At 40.1% G+C, this 18,130-nt stretch overlaps 1 protein-coding gene across 1 annotated transcript; it reads right to left on the bottom strand.

Moving 5' to 3' along the window:
* Positions 1-1,527: 1,527 nt before the first annotated feature.
* On the bottom strand, positions 1,528-17,709 carry PLEK (pleckstrin). The gene is made up of 9 exons (XM_015620737.3): positions 17,519-17,709; positions 16,812-16,967; positions 11,892-12,073; positions 10,764-10,855; positions 9,754-9,938; positions 8,494-8,598; positions 6,721-6,804; positions 6,008-6,077; positions 1,528-5,172 (listed from the first exon to the last, which is right to left on the bottom strand). The coding sequence occupies exons 1-9, from the start codon at positions 17,564-17,566 to the stop codon at positions 5,033-5,035; spliced, it is 1,062 nt and encodes a 353-aa protein (XP_015476223.1). The 5' UTR covers positions 17,567-17,709; the 3' UTR covers positions 1,528-5,032.
* Between the last annotated feature and the right edge of the window lie 421 nt (positions 17,710-18,130).

Genomic DNA, 18,130 nt, shown 5'->3' on the forward strand with positions numbered 1-18,130 from the left:
CTACTTTTCCATTCCCTTGCTAAAGAACAAGAGCACTGAACAAATTTATCTGGGATACCCTAACACCTAGGTTTCATCATGTACAATATGTAGCTGTTTTACAGCATAGCCAATGACAAAAACATGCCTAAAGTCACCTAGTGTGGCTGGTCAAACTAAATTGGCTTTTCTAATGCACCTTTCTTTTTGATCATCACTGGTCTGTGGACAATTTGTTTCACTAGGTTATACTGCTCTTTAAAGTAATTTGAACATGTAGCTCATCAACATGTGTACTTAGAGATAACAAGAATAGGGACCTGCTCAAACAGGGACCCAACACCCACAGAGCAACCAGATATCTGTGGACAGCTTGCAAGTGTGAGGAGATGAGAGGAAGTTATTGCTGTTTTAAGGGGGTGATTAAAGAACACATGGTATGTTGTAGCAATTCTAAAGTGACACTAGGCATTTAATGTTTTCTCATCCAAGATTCTGTGATGCCTAAAAGCAGAAACACAAGTGTCTTTTTTGGATGTTTAGGTCAAAATAGTTATAAGAAGAAGGATGTGAGGGAAAGCTGAAGAGAAGAAAGGTAAAATTGAAAATGTAACTTGGGAAAAAAACCATTCCTTTAAGTAAAAATATTAATTAAGAGAAACCTGAATCAACAAACCAATCTTATTTTACCAGTTGTATACCAGAATCATGAAATACTTCCTTTTAGCAAAACACTACATAAGAGAGTTAAAAGCCTGATCTAAATAACTCTTCCTATTATTCAAAAATACCTCACATATGTGCATTGATTTTGTTAGTGTGTTTTAACCATCATTTACTGGGGAAACAGCAACTTAAGCTTTCAAAAGCAGGATACCTACATACACAGGATACAGCAGAAGCAATGGAGGACAAAAAGAGATGGTTTCTTGATTTTCTTTTGATATACTTTGGTGATTAAGAAAGGATTTTCAGACTTTTCCTTATGATATGGAAGCAGGTACATGAAAAGACTGATCATACACTGATTTGCATAATTGATGGTCTATTAGTCTGTAATAGGCTGTTCTAGTATATTTGATAAAGAGAGAGGGGCTAATAGCAATACTCTAAGAAGAGAGTTCTCAATGTCCTTTTCATATCTGAGTTTGAGGATGTAGGAAGATTAGGGTGTCTAGTTGTTTTGGATTTTTTAATTAAACTAGTCAATCCCCAGGTCTCTTTTCTCTCCCTTGATCATTCCAGTTTATTAATATTCTTATACTTAATTATTAATTCAATAATTAACTGGTTAATGGTTACCACTACATTTAACATGAAAGGCCAATAAAGCATGAAAAGCAGCATTTTACTCAGCTTTCATACTGACTTAGTCACCCTTTTACCACACTGGAAGGAAAAAAAAATTAAGCAATCTACAAGAACCAGAAACAAAGTATGGAAAACCACAGTTTTTGTTCTAAATGCAAAGCAGGAAGTTCTATGTTCTAATCAAACTCCCCCCCAAACCTTATTTTGAAACCAAATAAGAAGTTCTATTTCAAGAAGTCTGTTGAGTAACAGCTAAAGGAGAACCCCTTGTTTTCAGAGTTCACCTTGTGCACAAAAAAATCTTTATATATTAACAAGAATGTCACAGTTCACAGACAAAAAATATGTGGACTTTTCAAAACACAAACTGGAGGCACCCACAGAAATACCAACAGCCTGCAGAGGACTCCTATCTACTCATTTTGCTTTTTCAAGTTCCTCCTATAGTCTCCTCCAGTTTTAAAAGGTACAAACTGAAAAAGAACAACCAAAAAACCCAAACCATTCCCACCCCACTGCCCTCCCACAAAAACTCCCACCCTACTTAAATGTTTCTGGCCCCCACCAAAACGATTATTTAAGGAAATTTTTTCTGTATTTCAGTGTTGCCCAAGCTTGAACTCAGAACAAACAGAGGAACAGTTCAAACAGTGAAAAGCACTAATCAAGAGCCCCGTGAAGCAAGTAGTTTAAACTTCAAATAACTTCTCAAATATTGGAGAACAAATTAGGGGGTGGGGAAAGAGCTGTTTAACATTTGCAGTAAAGTGAACTCTAAGCCAAAGACAGAAGAGGTACTACTGCATTGAAAAGTTATATACAATATTGCGAGAAGAAATTAAAACAAAAAACTTTTCTAAAAGAGAGGATTGACAGTAAATGTGAGATACATCAGAGGTCTTAATGAGTTTTTTCATCTTTATGAACAAACTTTGATTAAATATTACTAAGCAAACTGTTCTATTACTAAAACACATTTTCAGTAGACCTTTCACACTTTAACTCTTTCAGATAAAAAGCAAAGACAGCACACTGCAAAGAAGAGCACTAAAATAGCTATACTTATCAACAAAATTACATTACCTTACCCTTCAGAAGAAAGCTGTGGGGCTGGGAAAGTAAGAAGCTCTTTGAAAAAATTACTAGAGACATATTAAGTCCAAACTACCTCCATATGTGCTGTCTGTTGGATTATAAGAAGTACTAACACCTGTAGCTGAAAGTTTGTTGGGCTGGGGTTATTATATTTTCATCATCTGTGTTTGTGGTTTTCTTCATACCATTTTCTTTTAAACTTTATTTTAAAGTGGAAGTAGGAGCGCTGTGTCTGTGTTGGTGTTTTTATGGGTGTGTGGTTAGTCAACATTCCCAAAAATCTGACCCTGACTGTAGTAAGCACGTAGGCAGTGTTCCAGGGGAGGGAAAATTGCTCAGTGCAAGTTGTGGCAAGACAAAAATGAACTTAAGAGGATATTTATATGAGATTATATTATACAAGTTTTTCAGTAGCTGAAGATAATAAATACAATCCTTATCCATAATGGTTTGTTCATTTTGCTGTCCTTTAGACTAGTTCTTTTTCATAAGTAAAAAAGAAACTGATGTTAATGTAGTAATTGCTGAGGGTGTAGTAGGAGTGTGATTTAAATAGAGGGTGAAAGTTAGAGGAAGCATGACACATGTAGTTCTGCTCTTCTGTTTTCTCCCTTTTGTTTAGTTGTTCCTTGCACAAAGCTGTCTCTCTTCTTTGTGCCAGTATTCAGGATCTGTGCCTCTTCCATTCCTTCTGAGTTGCTGGGCTGGCCTCATCATCTCTGATAGACATGTACTTGCTTTCCAATACTGAATTCCCTTGGATAAAGTCTTCTCACTGCTGCCAAGAAGCAGAGCCACCTACAAATCCTTGAAATGTGTCTTCTGAAGCACTAGGTATGGGGTCACAGACCCTGTTAATACAGGATGGTACAAACATAAGAGCTCTTCCATAAATACACTGACTATCATCCTAGGCCTGAGAAAACCCCATTCATAAGTGGACAGCCATACCTTGGACTGGGCACAAGTTTAAATGGTAAGGTCATAGACTGGTAAAACATTTTAGTTTTATTAACTTGTGGCAGTCACATCCCTCTTTTTTTGTCAGCTGGACAAGTTTCTGTTGTTTGGTTGTGTGGGGTGTTTTTTTTCTCTTCCTGTGCCCTTGGGTATTTTTGGGTTAGTGAGCTCTGCAAGCAAAATTAAGCAACAAGAAGTAGCAATTATCAAGAGAGCAGACTGAGCAAACAGTGGATCTTTTTACCATAAGTCTTCCTTCCTCAGAATGACATATCAGACTTCAATGATCTTGTTAGCTTGCATGAGACAGGAAATGCCTGCCAGAAGCTGATTTCTGCTGGCCAAATTAAGTGGACATGATGATGCAGTGTCTCAGCCTGCTGCTCCTGCAAGGCTGTGTTTTCTTTGGGATAAGTTATGCAAGGCAACAGGGCTTCAGGCTCATTAGCTCAGTTACAGGTATAATTAAGCACAACTGAAGAGAAGCTTTAGCTCCACATTTATTTTTAGATGGAAGAGATTCCAATAAGAATTCTTAAGGATAAGGTATCTTATTAGACCTATTAACAGAGTTTTAAAGATTTTGAAGTTTCCTTCACTCAAACTAGGAACAGCCTACATGCACAATCTGACATGAACTTGATTTTCATCTCCTTCTTAGACTTTAAGACTTAGAAGTTTGTTTGATATACAGTCAGACAAAAATACAAGGATTAATCAGGTGAACTGACCCTATCAAATAAAAACTTCTATTTCAGTTATAAGCACAAGGTTTCTCTTATACTACTAAGGCACAGAATCAAGGACTCAGTACGTTCCTGGAGGTTAAAAAAGTAAAATCTAATTGAAACCACTTCAATCAGTAGTTCAAGTAACCAACCCTTGCCTCCTTTCCCTTCTCCTGCAAGATTCTTAATTCAAATAGTACCTGACAACCCAGCATTTGCTTTGTAGACATAAATAAAGGGAAACAATGGTCCCAGGGCAGATTCTTGTGGAAAAATTTGCCAAGGCTTAAAATTGGGTGATAGGGAGTTTGAAGTGAGATTGCTTTGTGTTTGAAATACTGTGGGGAGAGACTTTTCCTCATACTGCTGCCATGGAGTCTCACTCAGTTCCACATGGTGTTTCCATAGTTGTCTGCATTCTTCCCCCCCTTAATGCTGACAGATTATAAAGGAGTGGATCAGGTTTCCAAATTACTTCTTTTCCTTATATCTATGTCATTATTTGTATCAGTGAACAAGCAGCAACCTGATCTGGTAAAGAAGAAAGTGTAAAAATTGTCTGGAGAAGACTGAAATACATGAAAATGCTGAAACACATCACAGGCTGAAGAGGGTGATTAATTGGGGTCCTCTCTGTCAGTGACATGCCTCTGTCCCCTGTTAATGGTGAGATTCCCACTATCAGCTATGGCAACAGGTACAGCCTTCTCAAGGCAGACTGATTAAGAAACACACACTAATATGGCATTTCTATGTGATAATTTAGTAAAATATTACCATAATACAAGTGAAAAAATGTTAGTTTGTTAGTGCCAACTATAGAATTGAAACTTCCACCCAGTCCTCAACCCCAAAGGGCTTGTGCCCTTTGGGATGATACTGCTTTCTCTTGGTGAAATGCTAAATTCTGTTTTGAGTAACTAATTTAATTTATCTGTCTTCTTGTTGGAAGATCATCTTCATTTACCAGTCCTAGCAACTGACTGGATTGCTTTGATCCACTCTGTACGCTCTGTGGATGAGGCTGCTTGCAAGTAATAGTGGATTTCATTTGCTGTGATGATTTCAAAGAGGATGTTCTCATCATCATACTTCTTGGCTACAGGGAAAAAATAAGAAAGTCATCTATGAGTGAAAAAAGTCTTGTACTTCCAATATTTCCTCCTTTACACACTGTAAGGGGATCTCCTTTCTTTCTACAACTGAGCCTGATCAGCCCTTCACAAAGATTGGGTCCAAGAGACAAGTATCTATCTCAGAGAAACCCTCATGAATTCTGCATGTTTCACCTTCAGGAGTCTCTAGTTTGTTGGTCTCAAACCATGGAAGGATCTGCAATCCTGCAGACAGATCAAACCCTCCCATGCCTTGCCATCTATGAAAACAAGATGTTTGTGTTTGTGTCACATCCATCTGTTTCTTTCCTGAGGTGCCAATAAACTATCTTGCTGGATATGACAGCCAGCCTCTCTTGTGGAGAGGAGAATGCATGAAATTAATGTTTCTTGGTCCTTGCAGCAGCACCATTTCTGTTCCCACAGCTTCTAGCTTTGGGAGGGAAGAGAAGGTGGACAGTAACAATTTGTTGGCATAACCATTTCCAGCATGAGGCTTCCATCCCAAATTCATTAACTAAAGAGATCAAACTCAGTTTACTTTGCCTGAAGGCCAGTTGTCCTACCACAGGGTTTGTGTCACCCTTTTGACCCGCTTCCCCTAAAGTACTGACAACACACAAGATTCCCTATTGCTACCTTTACCACAGTACCCTTCCCCATTAATTCAGACAGCAAGAGAGAGACCAGTTACTAGAATTACTGAATTGTTGTACATAGGTTGCTTTGGGATATAAATCACTTGTGATTTTAGGCAGATTGAAAGGGGGGGGTTGTACCAAAAGCTTATTAGAGAGTTTATTCAGATTGGTTCCTTACTGTCTGGCATATCTTCCACTGCTGTCACCACACAGCCTCTCAAGTGAATTGCTCCCAGTGGTTCTTCTCCCTAGGGAGGACATGAAATCAAAATGAGATGCAACACTTCTGAAACCAGCAGCATGTTAATTATGGCTAGATTTCCAGAATGGAGACAAAACCATTTGATTACTTAGTATGTCTCACCTGAGAGAAGAGGGGATCTTCAGTCTGTGTGTGACATGGAGGGATGGGGGTAAGAGAAAGGCTTACAAATAAATAAGGAATCTCTTGTGATTTAGAATTCAGGATCTGCAGAGTATTTAGCATGGGAATGGGCCCATTAGAAATGCACAAGAAATAGGATGCCATGTCTCAGCTTGGCACGGCAAATACTTCAAATATAAACTGAAAAAAATCACTATATTGTGTTCATTTACAGGACCTAATTTGATCAAGTGAGAGTACTCATTAATTCTAATTAATTACAGATAAGAGGGGGAAATACAGTTCAGTGTTACTTGTTCCCAGGTCTGGGTGGCACTTGCCACCCTGATTTGACAGCCCCAGAAACTATTCTTCACTCTGCTTTTCCAGGGGATGGCTAGGCTATGTAATAACAAACAGTCCCACTGTCCTGCCTGATCTTCCCTGTCACAGTCTCATGCAAATACTCCAGGTACTAGAGGCACTAGATTCAAAACAAACAGGGAAATAAACCAAATGTCTCTTACTCCAGCAGGATCATAATAGTGAAGATATGCAGGATCATCTCTTAAAACAAACTTCCTCACTTTCCAGTTCTTCCTCCGATGTCCCTAGGAAAATTCAAAACCAGGAATGTCATGGAGCTGCTTTGCCTGCATGCAAATCTTACCCACACATGAGAGGACAGGCAAATAAAAAAGGGGAAAAGACCTGAATATTATGGATAGGAAATATTCACTGGAGTAGGACTTGAATCTGCCTTTTCTACATTCCAATCTTTTGCACAAGAACTGGACTATCAAAATGCTTTATGTCCCTCTTTTCTTGGTTTTTGTTTGTTTGTTTGTTTGTTTTGTTTGTGGTTTTTTGTTTGTTTGATTGGGGGTTTTTTTGTGTAAAGCAGAGGAGCTTCAACATGGGAGATTCCCCTAAACATATCACACAGTCTGGTAGTTATGACACTCATGTGAGATCTGTGAGAATTTGGTTTATCTGCTTGCTAGAAAAAATGGCTTGAATTATTGGCAAGGATGATCTGAAAGTCTTTCTGTCCCTGCAAAGATAACAAAGAAAGAGCTTATCTAGCTTAAACACCCTGGAGGGCTCATGGCTGAGAAGCTCAGGCAGAAATATGGGCGTAGGTGCCTTGTGGCCTGTTTTCATGACTGAAAAGAATGGATGTGGGAGGTTTAGACCCACTGAAAGCATTTTCAGCAGAAGCAGTGACCCTTCCAAGCAATGACCCACAACTCACTGAGGGTGACCAAGTGCAGACTCACACTGGTGGAAGAGTGTCATGAATCATTTCCTCTGGCATTTCAAAATACAGGTTTCTCAATTAGCTACTGTTTGCATGGAAGCTCTTACTAATTAGGTTGATGTGAACATGACAGTCTAAAAGAGCAGCAAGGTGTGGGTCTAAATTCTTCCATTGCTTTTGAGTGAACTGATTAATCAAGAGAAGTACATGTGAGCACCACCAAAAAGTTCTCAGGCCCTCAATTTTAATGGTGAAGGTTCAGACTCAATATTAGGAAACATTTTTTTAGAGAGAGGGTGGTCAAACACTGCAACAGGCTACCTAGAGAGGTGGTCAGTGCACCATATCTGTCAATGTGTAAGAAGCTTTTGGACAACAAAACCCTTAACAATGTCCTTTAACCCTTGGTCAGCCCTGAAGTGGTCAGGCTGTTGGATCAGAGGATTATTGCTGGTCCCTTCCACCTGACCTATTTTATTCATTGAAGAATCCTGATTCTGTTTTCAGTTCACTAATATCTGCTTGCAATGGCCCTGGAAACATGACATTCACTGTATAGCTTAAAGTTTTGCTGGAAAGGAAGGTATCCAGTAACCTTCTGTCTTACACATCGAACATTAGTGACTGAAACAACTCCTTGGCTCAAGCATGCTGAAAAAGTCCATGAAATCTGACAACTGAATCCAGTTGTGTGTCCAGAGGGACACAGGAGCAGCAGCTTTTTTACCTGAGTTCAGTTTTGCATTGTACCAATGACTTGTCACATCTTCTGTTTTAGCACTCTTTCCTAATTAAAGTTATCAACTGTTTTATTTTGTGGTAAGAGCAATAAACCTTTCAATATTTGTCCAGAGTCCTGCTGCCATGCTGCAGCAAGTGTTCCTTGTGTAAAGGCAAGAGGGACAGAGATGAAATCTGCCAAGTGTGGAGGTGCCATAGGATAGCTTCTCTCTTACCTAAAGTTTTTAAGTGTAAAAGAGTAATCTTGTACCCAGGTAACATCATCCTAGTGACAGGATGGAACATGGGCAATACTGACCTGTTTCAGCAAACATCCTTGTTTGACAATTGTGCCTCTGAATTCTTCTTTTAGGACCACATCATCATCACTGGAATATCCCTCACAGAAAAATCCACTGTCTGGCTGCAAGACCACAAGAGAAATGTTACAGAAATTGCACAGCTGCTGCATGCTTATGTACATGTACCAGTCTGGCTTCTTTTGGCTTCCTTCCAGACTGTTTTTTGCCACCCCAAAGAAAATATTATTTTTGTTCTTGTTGTTGTTGTTATGGTTACTGTTAAATAATCTAACCTTTTACTGAAAAAGCCTCCCAGTGAAGCTGAGGAGCTCTCCAAATCACCAAGGACACATTTCAGTGTGAGGTGGGACTACACTTCTGTGATACCAAGTCAGACACTGACTTACTGTGGCATCCTCACACCACACTGGTATTGAATCACACTAGAAATGATCCAGAAGCAAGCAGAATACACAAAGGCTGCTACAAGAAGCATCCCAGGAGGCCACAAGGCTGCAGTGTCTCTGCTGAACTGGTAAAGTCTCCCAAACACATTCAGGAAAACAAATGAGTAGTGGGAGAGTCATTTTGCTGAAGCCAAATGATTCCATGCGGTAAATACAAATAGAATTGTAATACCAATTTACTTGTTTTCACTTTATAGAAAGCATGCTTTTCTGTTAGCCTAAGTCCATAAGCCAAATATCTTTCAAACAGTATTTGGCTGTGATATTTCAAATTCTTCAAATCAGTCCACAGAATATGAAGTAATAAATGGAGAAGGCTGGGTATGACACCCAGGACAGGTTACTGGGGGATATTAAAAAACTTTTAGTTCTTTGCTCACAGGCAAGCTGTGTGGGTGCACAATCACACTGAGCCAGATTTGATGGCTCTGCACAAAGATGGGTTTGTAGCTTCTGCCACGCTGTGATAATGATTTACTCTCTTTTCTTCCACTGAGTCAACAAGAAAACAGATGGTTAAATCCTGGTCACCAGTACAATTACCAGGAACAAGGGCTAAGTTAAAAAGAACCCAGCTTGGTCTCAGCACTCAATTCACACTTAGAAGGGTGCCAGAAAAAAACCCTGTCTGGTAACAGCTATTAAAGTGAGCAGGCTCATTCTGAGTATCACAGGAAAAAGACAATTAAGATAGATTTCTCCATTCCTGTACAATCTTTCCTCCAGGATTTAAGAAGCCCAACAAGAAGCATGAGAAAAGCAGAGCATCAATAAGTCTGAGACAATAGAAAACCAGAATACAATGCTCACAAAGTAGTAGTAGGCATCACTGAGATCTAGGAAGGGGGTGTCTGACAGTCCCTCAGCAGCTGCCTTGGATGTATCCCCAGCAGGCTGTAGGTAGCCTTCGCTCAAGAGGGAAGAGGCAAGCAGGAGACCCTCTTTGCGATTTCGGATGGAGCTGCTGGACACCAGCCAGTCAATCACACAGGTGCCTGGTTACAAAGGAACAAAATGTCAGCCACAAGCCAAGACAGACATGAAGAAGCCTAAAAGCACACAGGAAACAAGCCTGCTCCATGTATTCATCAATCTCCTGAAGAAATGTTCTTAGCAACAACATGGGAAGGTAATCTAGGGGAGTTCTTGACCATCCAGTGAGGCACAGCCCTGCCAATTGACGGCAGGGGCCAGGACAGCTCTCAAACACCATTCCTGAGGGGGAAGAGAGCTGGGAGGGGATGCAGAGAGGAGCTGGGAAGCCTCAAAAACAGGGACTGGCCAAGCCTGGAAAACACAGCCTTCCAGGCTGCTGTGCTACTAACATAATGCTTCTGGAAACAGGGTGACTTTTACAGAATCACAGAATCACTGAAGTTGGGAAAGAGCTCCTAGATCATCAGTCCAACCATTAACCCAGCCATGTCCACCACTAAACAATGTCCTCACTTGATACATCCATGTGTTTTTGCACAAACACAGATTTGACTTGGAGAGAAACAGGAATTACAATGGGAAACCTTTCAGTGATGAAAAATTCAGAATGGAATAATTTTTCTGTAGTTAAGTGTTTCACACTAAAAACCACTCAAAAGATTACTCCAATTTTCTGACACTGGTAAAATTTCATCCTTCTCCTTTGTTTACCATGGCCATAACTGAACACTTTTCCAAGATATATCCTTTGAGCATCTCCTGGGTTAGTCAAGAAAACATCGAACCTTTCTGTGCTCTACAGAACTTAGAGCTGTTTAATCTCTTTAGTTTTTCAACTCTGTGCTCCCTTTATTGTATGGAATAGAGGGACAGGAGCTCCTCACCTGTAAAGCAGTGATTGAACACTCTTTTATCTTTTTCCAGCTTCAACTCCTTTATTCCATTTTCAGGATCTTTCATTGAGAGGTACAAAGCACTGTGCATAAAAAGAACCACAGAAAATGTTAGCAAAAGGTTTTGCCAGTTTGTACAATAATGTCATTGTCATTCATGGGGGCTTCATGTTTTGTTGGCACATGGCTCTCTGCAGGGCTGTAACACAGCGTAGTTTCAACTCCTGCATCTCCTGAAAAATTCAAGCTGCAAAGCCTGGAGGTCTCACTACATTACCTCACAGCTGTGGGAGCAGAGGGTGGAGTGCACAAAGGGCTCACCACATCTCCCTATTTTGAGAATGCAACTACTTGTGGTGACTGTAGCGTGAAGAGAAGAACGCCCACTGCTGAGGCACTTTCACAGGGCCCCACAGCCCCAGGGGGAGAGTTCATTTCACTGCTGTGCTCTGTGTTCACCCAAAGGTTCTGGGCTGAGCAGAAAACCTCTCCCTGTGCAAGAGCCTGCATGTTCTCAGATGATCTTGGCCCTGTGCAGTTTTACTGTCTTATAAGAACACTTCAGGCTCATTTTTATCTTGGCATTTACAGCTCAGAGACAGAAAATAAGTCATCCTTGATTTTAAAAAGTACTAACAGATTGCTTCCCTTTGTCTCTTCTTCTGCCTTTGCCAGTTTCATGCTCTTTGGCAGGCACCACAGTCTCCTCACCATCCAAAAACTAGGCTAACATCAGCATTTCTTTTGAGAGGAAACTAAAGGTCTAAAATATTTTTGTAATAAATGTTTTTTTATATAAAATTCTTCTCCTGGAAGAGTCACACTTTGGCTGTGTATCCTCTTTCACCACAGTATGCCCAGAAATCCTTTTATCAGCAAAAGCCTTTGATAAATAAGCATTTTTTGGTAAATGATAGTATATTTAAAAGAGCTTCCCAGTTCTGATTGCTAGCTCATTTCTGACACATTGTACAACTGAAATTTTTAGTTGTGCAGGAAGGGCTGTGAGAGAATCATCCATGGACAGACAGGCTCATTGTTCTTCCTGACCAAGGTTACATGTCCGACACACTGACTGCAGGAGGAAGTAAATGGGGGAGCAGAGCTGTGAGAACAAACCTCAGATTGATTGTTTCAGGCAATCTGATAGATTTTCTTGTGGATTTTCTGGCAAACCTTTGGCCTCCATCTATGCGATGAATTGCTTTCTTGATATCCCGCACCCAGGCGTCTCTCTCCTCCAGGTAGGCAGCTTGAAAAAAGTGGTCCTGCTGCTTGGCCACAGTGAGCTTGAAGACAAACTGGAATGATAAATTATGGGAGGTTTTTTTTTAAAAAAAAAGTTACTTTGGTGTAGCCAGTTGGGCACAATTAAGTTAGTACCACCACAGCATACAGCTTGCCTATGCCTAAGGACTATGGAAAGTGCCTTAGAGACACTTTAATCTTTTAATTAAAAACACTTTTAATCTTAAAATTATAGAAACTCTGAAGGAAACTAAGAACAAATACTGCACATAACTGAATGCTTTTGTTACTTCACTGTGACTGATCCCTGACATTGTCAGCAAGGTGTGTGGCACCAATAGAGCTGCTGATTGTAACTTTTGCTGGGAAGTTCAGCACAGCTGAAAGGCTGAAGTGATTCCTTGGGGTGGAACTACCTGGAACACAGCCTAGACAAGATTAAGAGAACAAAAGCAGGTATTTATTGAAGGTCTTCAATAGATACACCATGGGCAGTCAGAAGTCTCTGAGAGGCTACACCCCAGGTGGACAACGGTCGTGAGTTTTTCAGACAGATACAAGTTTGGTCCATTTACATATCTTACTATGTTCATCTTCCAGTTACAGCTTCAGGTAATGAAGTCTTATACCACCAGTTTGCTTCCCCTCACAACCCACTTTTGTTTATACTTTTGGGGCCTGAGACAGTGAGGTGTCCTTGAGCTTCAGGCCTAGAGAATTGTTTTGTCTGATCAAAATGTGAAGACAGTAGCTAACGCTCTATATGGAATTTTAGAGTTATACACTAAAGCAGTACAGGATTTGAAAAATATGAAAGTTAAAATCCTAAGGCTTCAGAAGCAGCCAGCCCCTGCAGGCTTACAATGGATGTAAATTTGTTTAGAGCAATCTAAGGAGGAAAAATACCCCACACCATATTCAGCTACTGACTCACAAGGGGAAAAAAGCCATACACTGGAGAGTACCTGAGTACATTTGCAGCCTAGTAAGCCTTTAATGGCTTAGGAGGGAGATGATACATCCAACCCTTGGCTACACCTTAGAATCACCTATCTAAACACACTAGCAACAATGGAAAGACTGTTTTATTCAAAAATGAGAATAGATCCTCTAGAGGTAGCTGTAAACAGAAAAAATAACAATAACCTGGAAAACAAAAAAAAATAAACCAAAAACAAACCCCCAAAACTATGCAACAAAGTTTACACTGTTTGAACTCATTTCCATCCAGTGATCTTCTGAATGGAAAATCTGGATCTAATTACTCATGTTTCCACTTCCTCTAAAATATAGTTCCCCATTAGTGACACTAATTTGTTCTGTAGTTGTGTTATAATAAATATCACAGGTTCTGACTCAGCAGGTGTCTAAAAATGCCAAGCTAAGCCACAAGCCAACAGCATGACGTGGTGAGGGAAAGGAAAGCAAAGGCTACTGCCAAAGAGCAGCCAATTTACATCAGTGAAATCAACACACTGAATGGCTCTGCTGAATCCCATGTTTGTAACATTTCTGAACATCCCTTGCAAGCCTTTTTTCAAACAATGGCCAACAGGAAAAATTCTGACGCCCTGAAATTGTGCAGAAGTCCAACTGAATTTCATGGAAGATACATTTCAAACTTACAAAGCAACAAGTCCTCAAAAATCTATCTCAGACAGAAAAGCAACCTTTTTTTATCTGATACTGTTCATATTTCCAGCAATACTCACCTTTTCTGTTATGCAGGAAAGACCTACATACTGAAAATCAATGTACAGTGCATGAGACAAGCAAAAAGACAGATCTATCCAAATCCCACTATTCAACAGTCAAGTTAACACTCCAGATTAACAGAATGAAACACCAAAGCATTGACAAGATTTATCACCAAAGGAAAAAATTAACCTTCTCAAAGAGCTGAGAAGCAACAGTGAAATGCTAAAGAAGAGTTTTCATTTTCAGCACATGGAGAAGACTGGCAAAGACCTTTCTTTTTAGCATTTATGAAGTTAGGCCAGTAAGCTAGACAGAGTTCCAAGCTTCCTCTGAAATTGGTAAAGAGGTTGAGCCTCTAGTCCTTGGGAGACCAAGCCTCCCTCTGATGATGTATATCTGGTTGTGTTTTTGAGAAAATTATAGCATTAGACTAAAGTAAATACCAACATTTTAGATAGTTTAGACTGGGAGAGACGAATCTAACCATGACCAACCAAACACAACAATGCTATTCACAAAAAAAACATGGGGGAAATGGAAAAAGCTGAAGAATTTCAAAATTTATGTCACATTAAACAATGATCGAACATCTCATCAAGGACAGCAAACAGTGGTGAATGCATTTTGAAATATAATCTCAAAATATGCAGCTGCAGCCCCTTCTGAACAGCCTTTATATGTGCTTAACAAATCCAAGACTGCTTCTTTCCCCCTCAGCACCTGCATTTTGCAATTGACGTAGTAAACCAAGCGTGTTGGTGATGTTCTCTGAGCTTTCAAACAAGGTCCTGGTGCAGATACACAAGCTGATTCAAAAATTTAACCAGAGAAATATAGAAGTTTGTTTGTGGCCCAACAGTCCCTGCTCCAAACTGGGCCCAAACAAAGAGACTATACTTAAAACTGACCCAAGGAGAATTATCCCACTATTCACCATATTCCATATAATTACCATATAATTCCTGTCCTGAAAATACACTTTCATTTCTTGCCATGTAAACTTAAGAACCAGAATAATTCCCACAGGAGGAAAAATGTATCCTTTGACACATAACCAGTGAGTAGCCAGAATGCAGAGGCATTGAATTCAACAGTACACTAAAGCTGTAAAATGTATGATGCAGAAATAAAGATACTACGTTCCAAGGAATACACGTAGAAACTTAGGTTTAATCATATTATACTTGTAAGAACAATCCTGGAGATAGCTTTGCTCATATGAATGAGCATGTTCAATTTTTCACTATTTGAACAATGCAAACTTTAAGAGAAAATCCATCTCCAGGGCTGGTTTATGGACTTGCAGAACAATCTCACCACCTCATATGGAGGATCTGCTCCAATACCTGCTGAAGTAATTTTGATTGTTTCCACTGATTTCAGCAAACCCTGTAGAAAATATCATTTATGAAAAGCTATTTTGGGTGCCTCGACCCCTGGGTCTCTCTTTGTCTTTATTATCCCTCAGAAAAGACCCCAGGAAGCAAAATCAAACATAACATAAATCTCATTATGTAAACACCTAATGTAAAATGAAGCATAACATAAAACCCAGTGCAGCCAAAGGAATAATCTTCAGAGACTATCACCCTTCCATAGAGATACTGCACCCTCTGGAGACTGGTAAATCCCAAAGAAACCCTTTGGGCAGGTGAGGATCTCTCTCCCTCTGCCTTCAGCAGACATCAGGTACTTCAGACCTCTCTCTATGTCTACTCTGTTGAATGCACATTTGCTGGTGAATTATTTTTCCTTTACTGTAAATGTGTTACTGACACTACAACTATTTCAAGCAACTATGAAACAATAATGGTGGCAGTGCCTTTCTGGGAGTTAAAGGAAAAAACCAAAACCCAACACAAAACTGTCTGGAAAAGGATGTTTTGTGAGAAAAACTTAATTTCTACCATTACAATGTAGGTCTGTGATATTCTTGAACATAGTACCCTTCATACCTCATGTACAGAGTAAGGAGTGTTGTGCTGAAGCTTGTTAAAATAATCAGCACAGGATTAACAGCAATCTTTATTCTCTGTCCCATCCTTTTTCTATCTGCCTCAAAGACAGCTTGGAAGTTAACAGGCCCTTTCTCTTGATAGATGTAACTCTGAAAATACTTAGTAAGAATCAAGGTGGGGTTTTTTAATATAAAACAGGTGTTTTCATATAAATATGGGTTCTGCAACAACAACAACAACAAACAACAAACCAACACCACCCCTTCCCCCCACCCAAAAAAGGAAAAAAGGATAGAAAGAAAGTAGAAGAAAGAAAAGAAGGAAAAAGTAAAGCCAGAAGGTCCAAATCTGAAAATCTGAAACAAAGGATCCTGATTCCACTAACTGCAAAACCTAAGGACAGGTTTAATTATTCTCACTTTATTCACATGAAAAAGTAAAGTTCACTGTCTCAGCAGTCTCACACTTTCTATTTTTCTAATACTCTCACAGAGACTTCTATCTTTAGTCAGGCACCTGTGGAGTAAATATCTTTAAACTGTGGTTCCAGATTCTGGGGGACCCCTTTTTCAGAGGAATTCCTGGGGATGTGATACTTATTTGATGAAACTGAGTAGACTAATATTATGATTCTTTGCTCATATGAGAAAATCTGGTTTACCAAAAATTATATTTCAGGAACCCTGTAACAAAATATGCGTGTCACAGCATTTATGTTCTTCCTGTCTGAGCAAGCCAGTTGTTCCTTGACAAAAAATAAATGCTTCTCCTGCTCACAAAATATTTTTCCACAGCTTTATTCTGTGGCAATGAGATTTATATTTAATACAGGAGTTGTTGCCATTCAGCTGCAAAATGTCTTCAGACCAATAAAATTTACTTCTGCTGTCTGAGAGACTCAGAAGTTTAATAAAAACTGACCAACCAACCCCCAGAATGCTTTCTGAATTAGTCCTCTTGAAGTGTCCTGAATTCAAATAGTACACAATTCCAAGCCTGCTTGTGACCTCTCAAGGCAGGTGAGAATTGCCACTAAGATGAGTGCCAGGAATTTGCAGCCACCAGCCTTTTGCCTTTTCAGTGCTTCCAGAAGTATAAGTATACTGTCAATTCTTTTTATTAAAAAAGTACTTACCATTCTTTTGCCAAAATCTTGGCATGGGCTGTGAATAGAGCTTCCTTTTAGTGGGATCATCCCTTTGGGACTGTTGTCAGCCTTCCGCTTGTAGAATTCAATTCCGTCTTCTAAGAGCACAACCCACATTGGCTTCCAGGTATTAAACATGCTGCCCTGCCATCAATAAATCACATATTATGTTCAATGAACCACTCTTCAGGTGATACCCAAGGAAGATATGAGCTTCCAGGGAATGTCTGACTGGTGCTAAAATAACTACAGTTTGTGTTTCAAGGAGAACAAGCCACAATTACACCCATCCTACTGTGGAGTTAAAAATTGTTGTTATTTTTCTGATCACCATTTATTTCCCCTTGTAGTTGCTCTGTCAATGGAAGCCACTGTGGATTTAAATAAAAGTAAAAGCTTTTTCCTATGGGCTGTGCCACAAAATACTCCAGAGCAGAGGGTGCTGTGGAGCAGCGACCACCTTCCCAAAGAATGGATGTGCCCATGGCCCAACACACTGTCTCGAGGCCAAGGTGAGGTGACACCTTTAATCTCACTATTCTTCCTTGATGTTTAACCCAATTAAGTGCAACTGAGTAGGCTGTGGCTATTTCCTGTTACCTCTTTGCCAGGATTTCACAGAATGTTTCCCTGCATCTTCCCAACCTGTTCAGAGTTAGTTTTCTCTTCCACTCAGTCCAAAACTACCCACCTACCTTCTTAACCAAGTAGCCCTCCCTTATGCGCATCGGCTCTCGCTCCATGGCTTGGGCAGTCCTGCTCTCGGGTCCGTCAGTGCTGGCTGTTGAGTTCCTCTGGCAGCAAAGTCTGTGGGATGGTGTTTTTACAGTACAGCTGTGTCATTTCACAAGTTCCTCTGACTGCTAATCGCAAGGCCATTTCCTCTTACAGAGCGAGAGATAGGGAAATGCAGAAGCACATGTGTATTTATAGCCTGTCTCTGACAGCACAGGCAACAGCCTGACCAAACACCCCACCCTATCAAATACAGCCAGCCTCCATGGCAGAATCCTGGGAAATTAAATAAGTGCTTTAGTGTTCAGTCACAAGAAATTGGTCCTGCTCTGCAAAGACATGAACTTTAGCAAAACAACAAGCAGGGCACAGTGCTGCTGCCTGCTGCATGCCAGATGATTTCAGAGACAGATTTCCAATGCATCACTGCTTTCACTTCACCCTGCCTTCCAAATCTGGCTCCCAGTGGGCAAGCATGTGGAGCCTGGCAGGAAGGTGGAGGAGCCTCACTTGGTTAAGGAGGATGCACCCTCTACTGAGATAAGAAATTTGTTTATCAGACTTGATCAGGT

The sequence above is a fragment of the Parus major genome, chromosome 3 (assembly GCF_001522545.3).
Source record: "Parus major isolate Abel chromosome 3, Parus_major1.1, whole genome shotgun sequence".
Classification (NCBI taxonomy): domain Eukaryota; kingdom Metazoa; phylum Chordata; class Aves; order Passeriformes; family Paridae; genus Parus; species Parus major.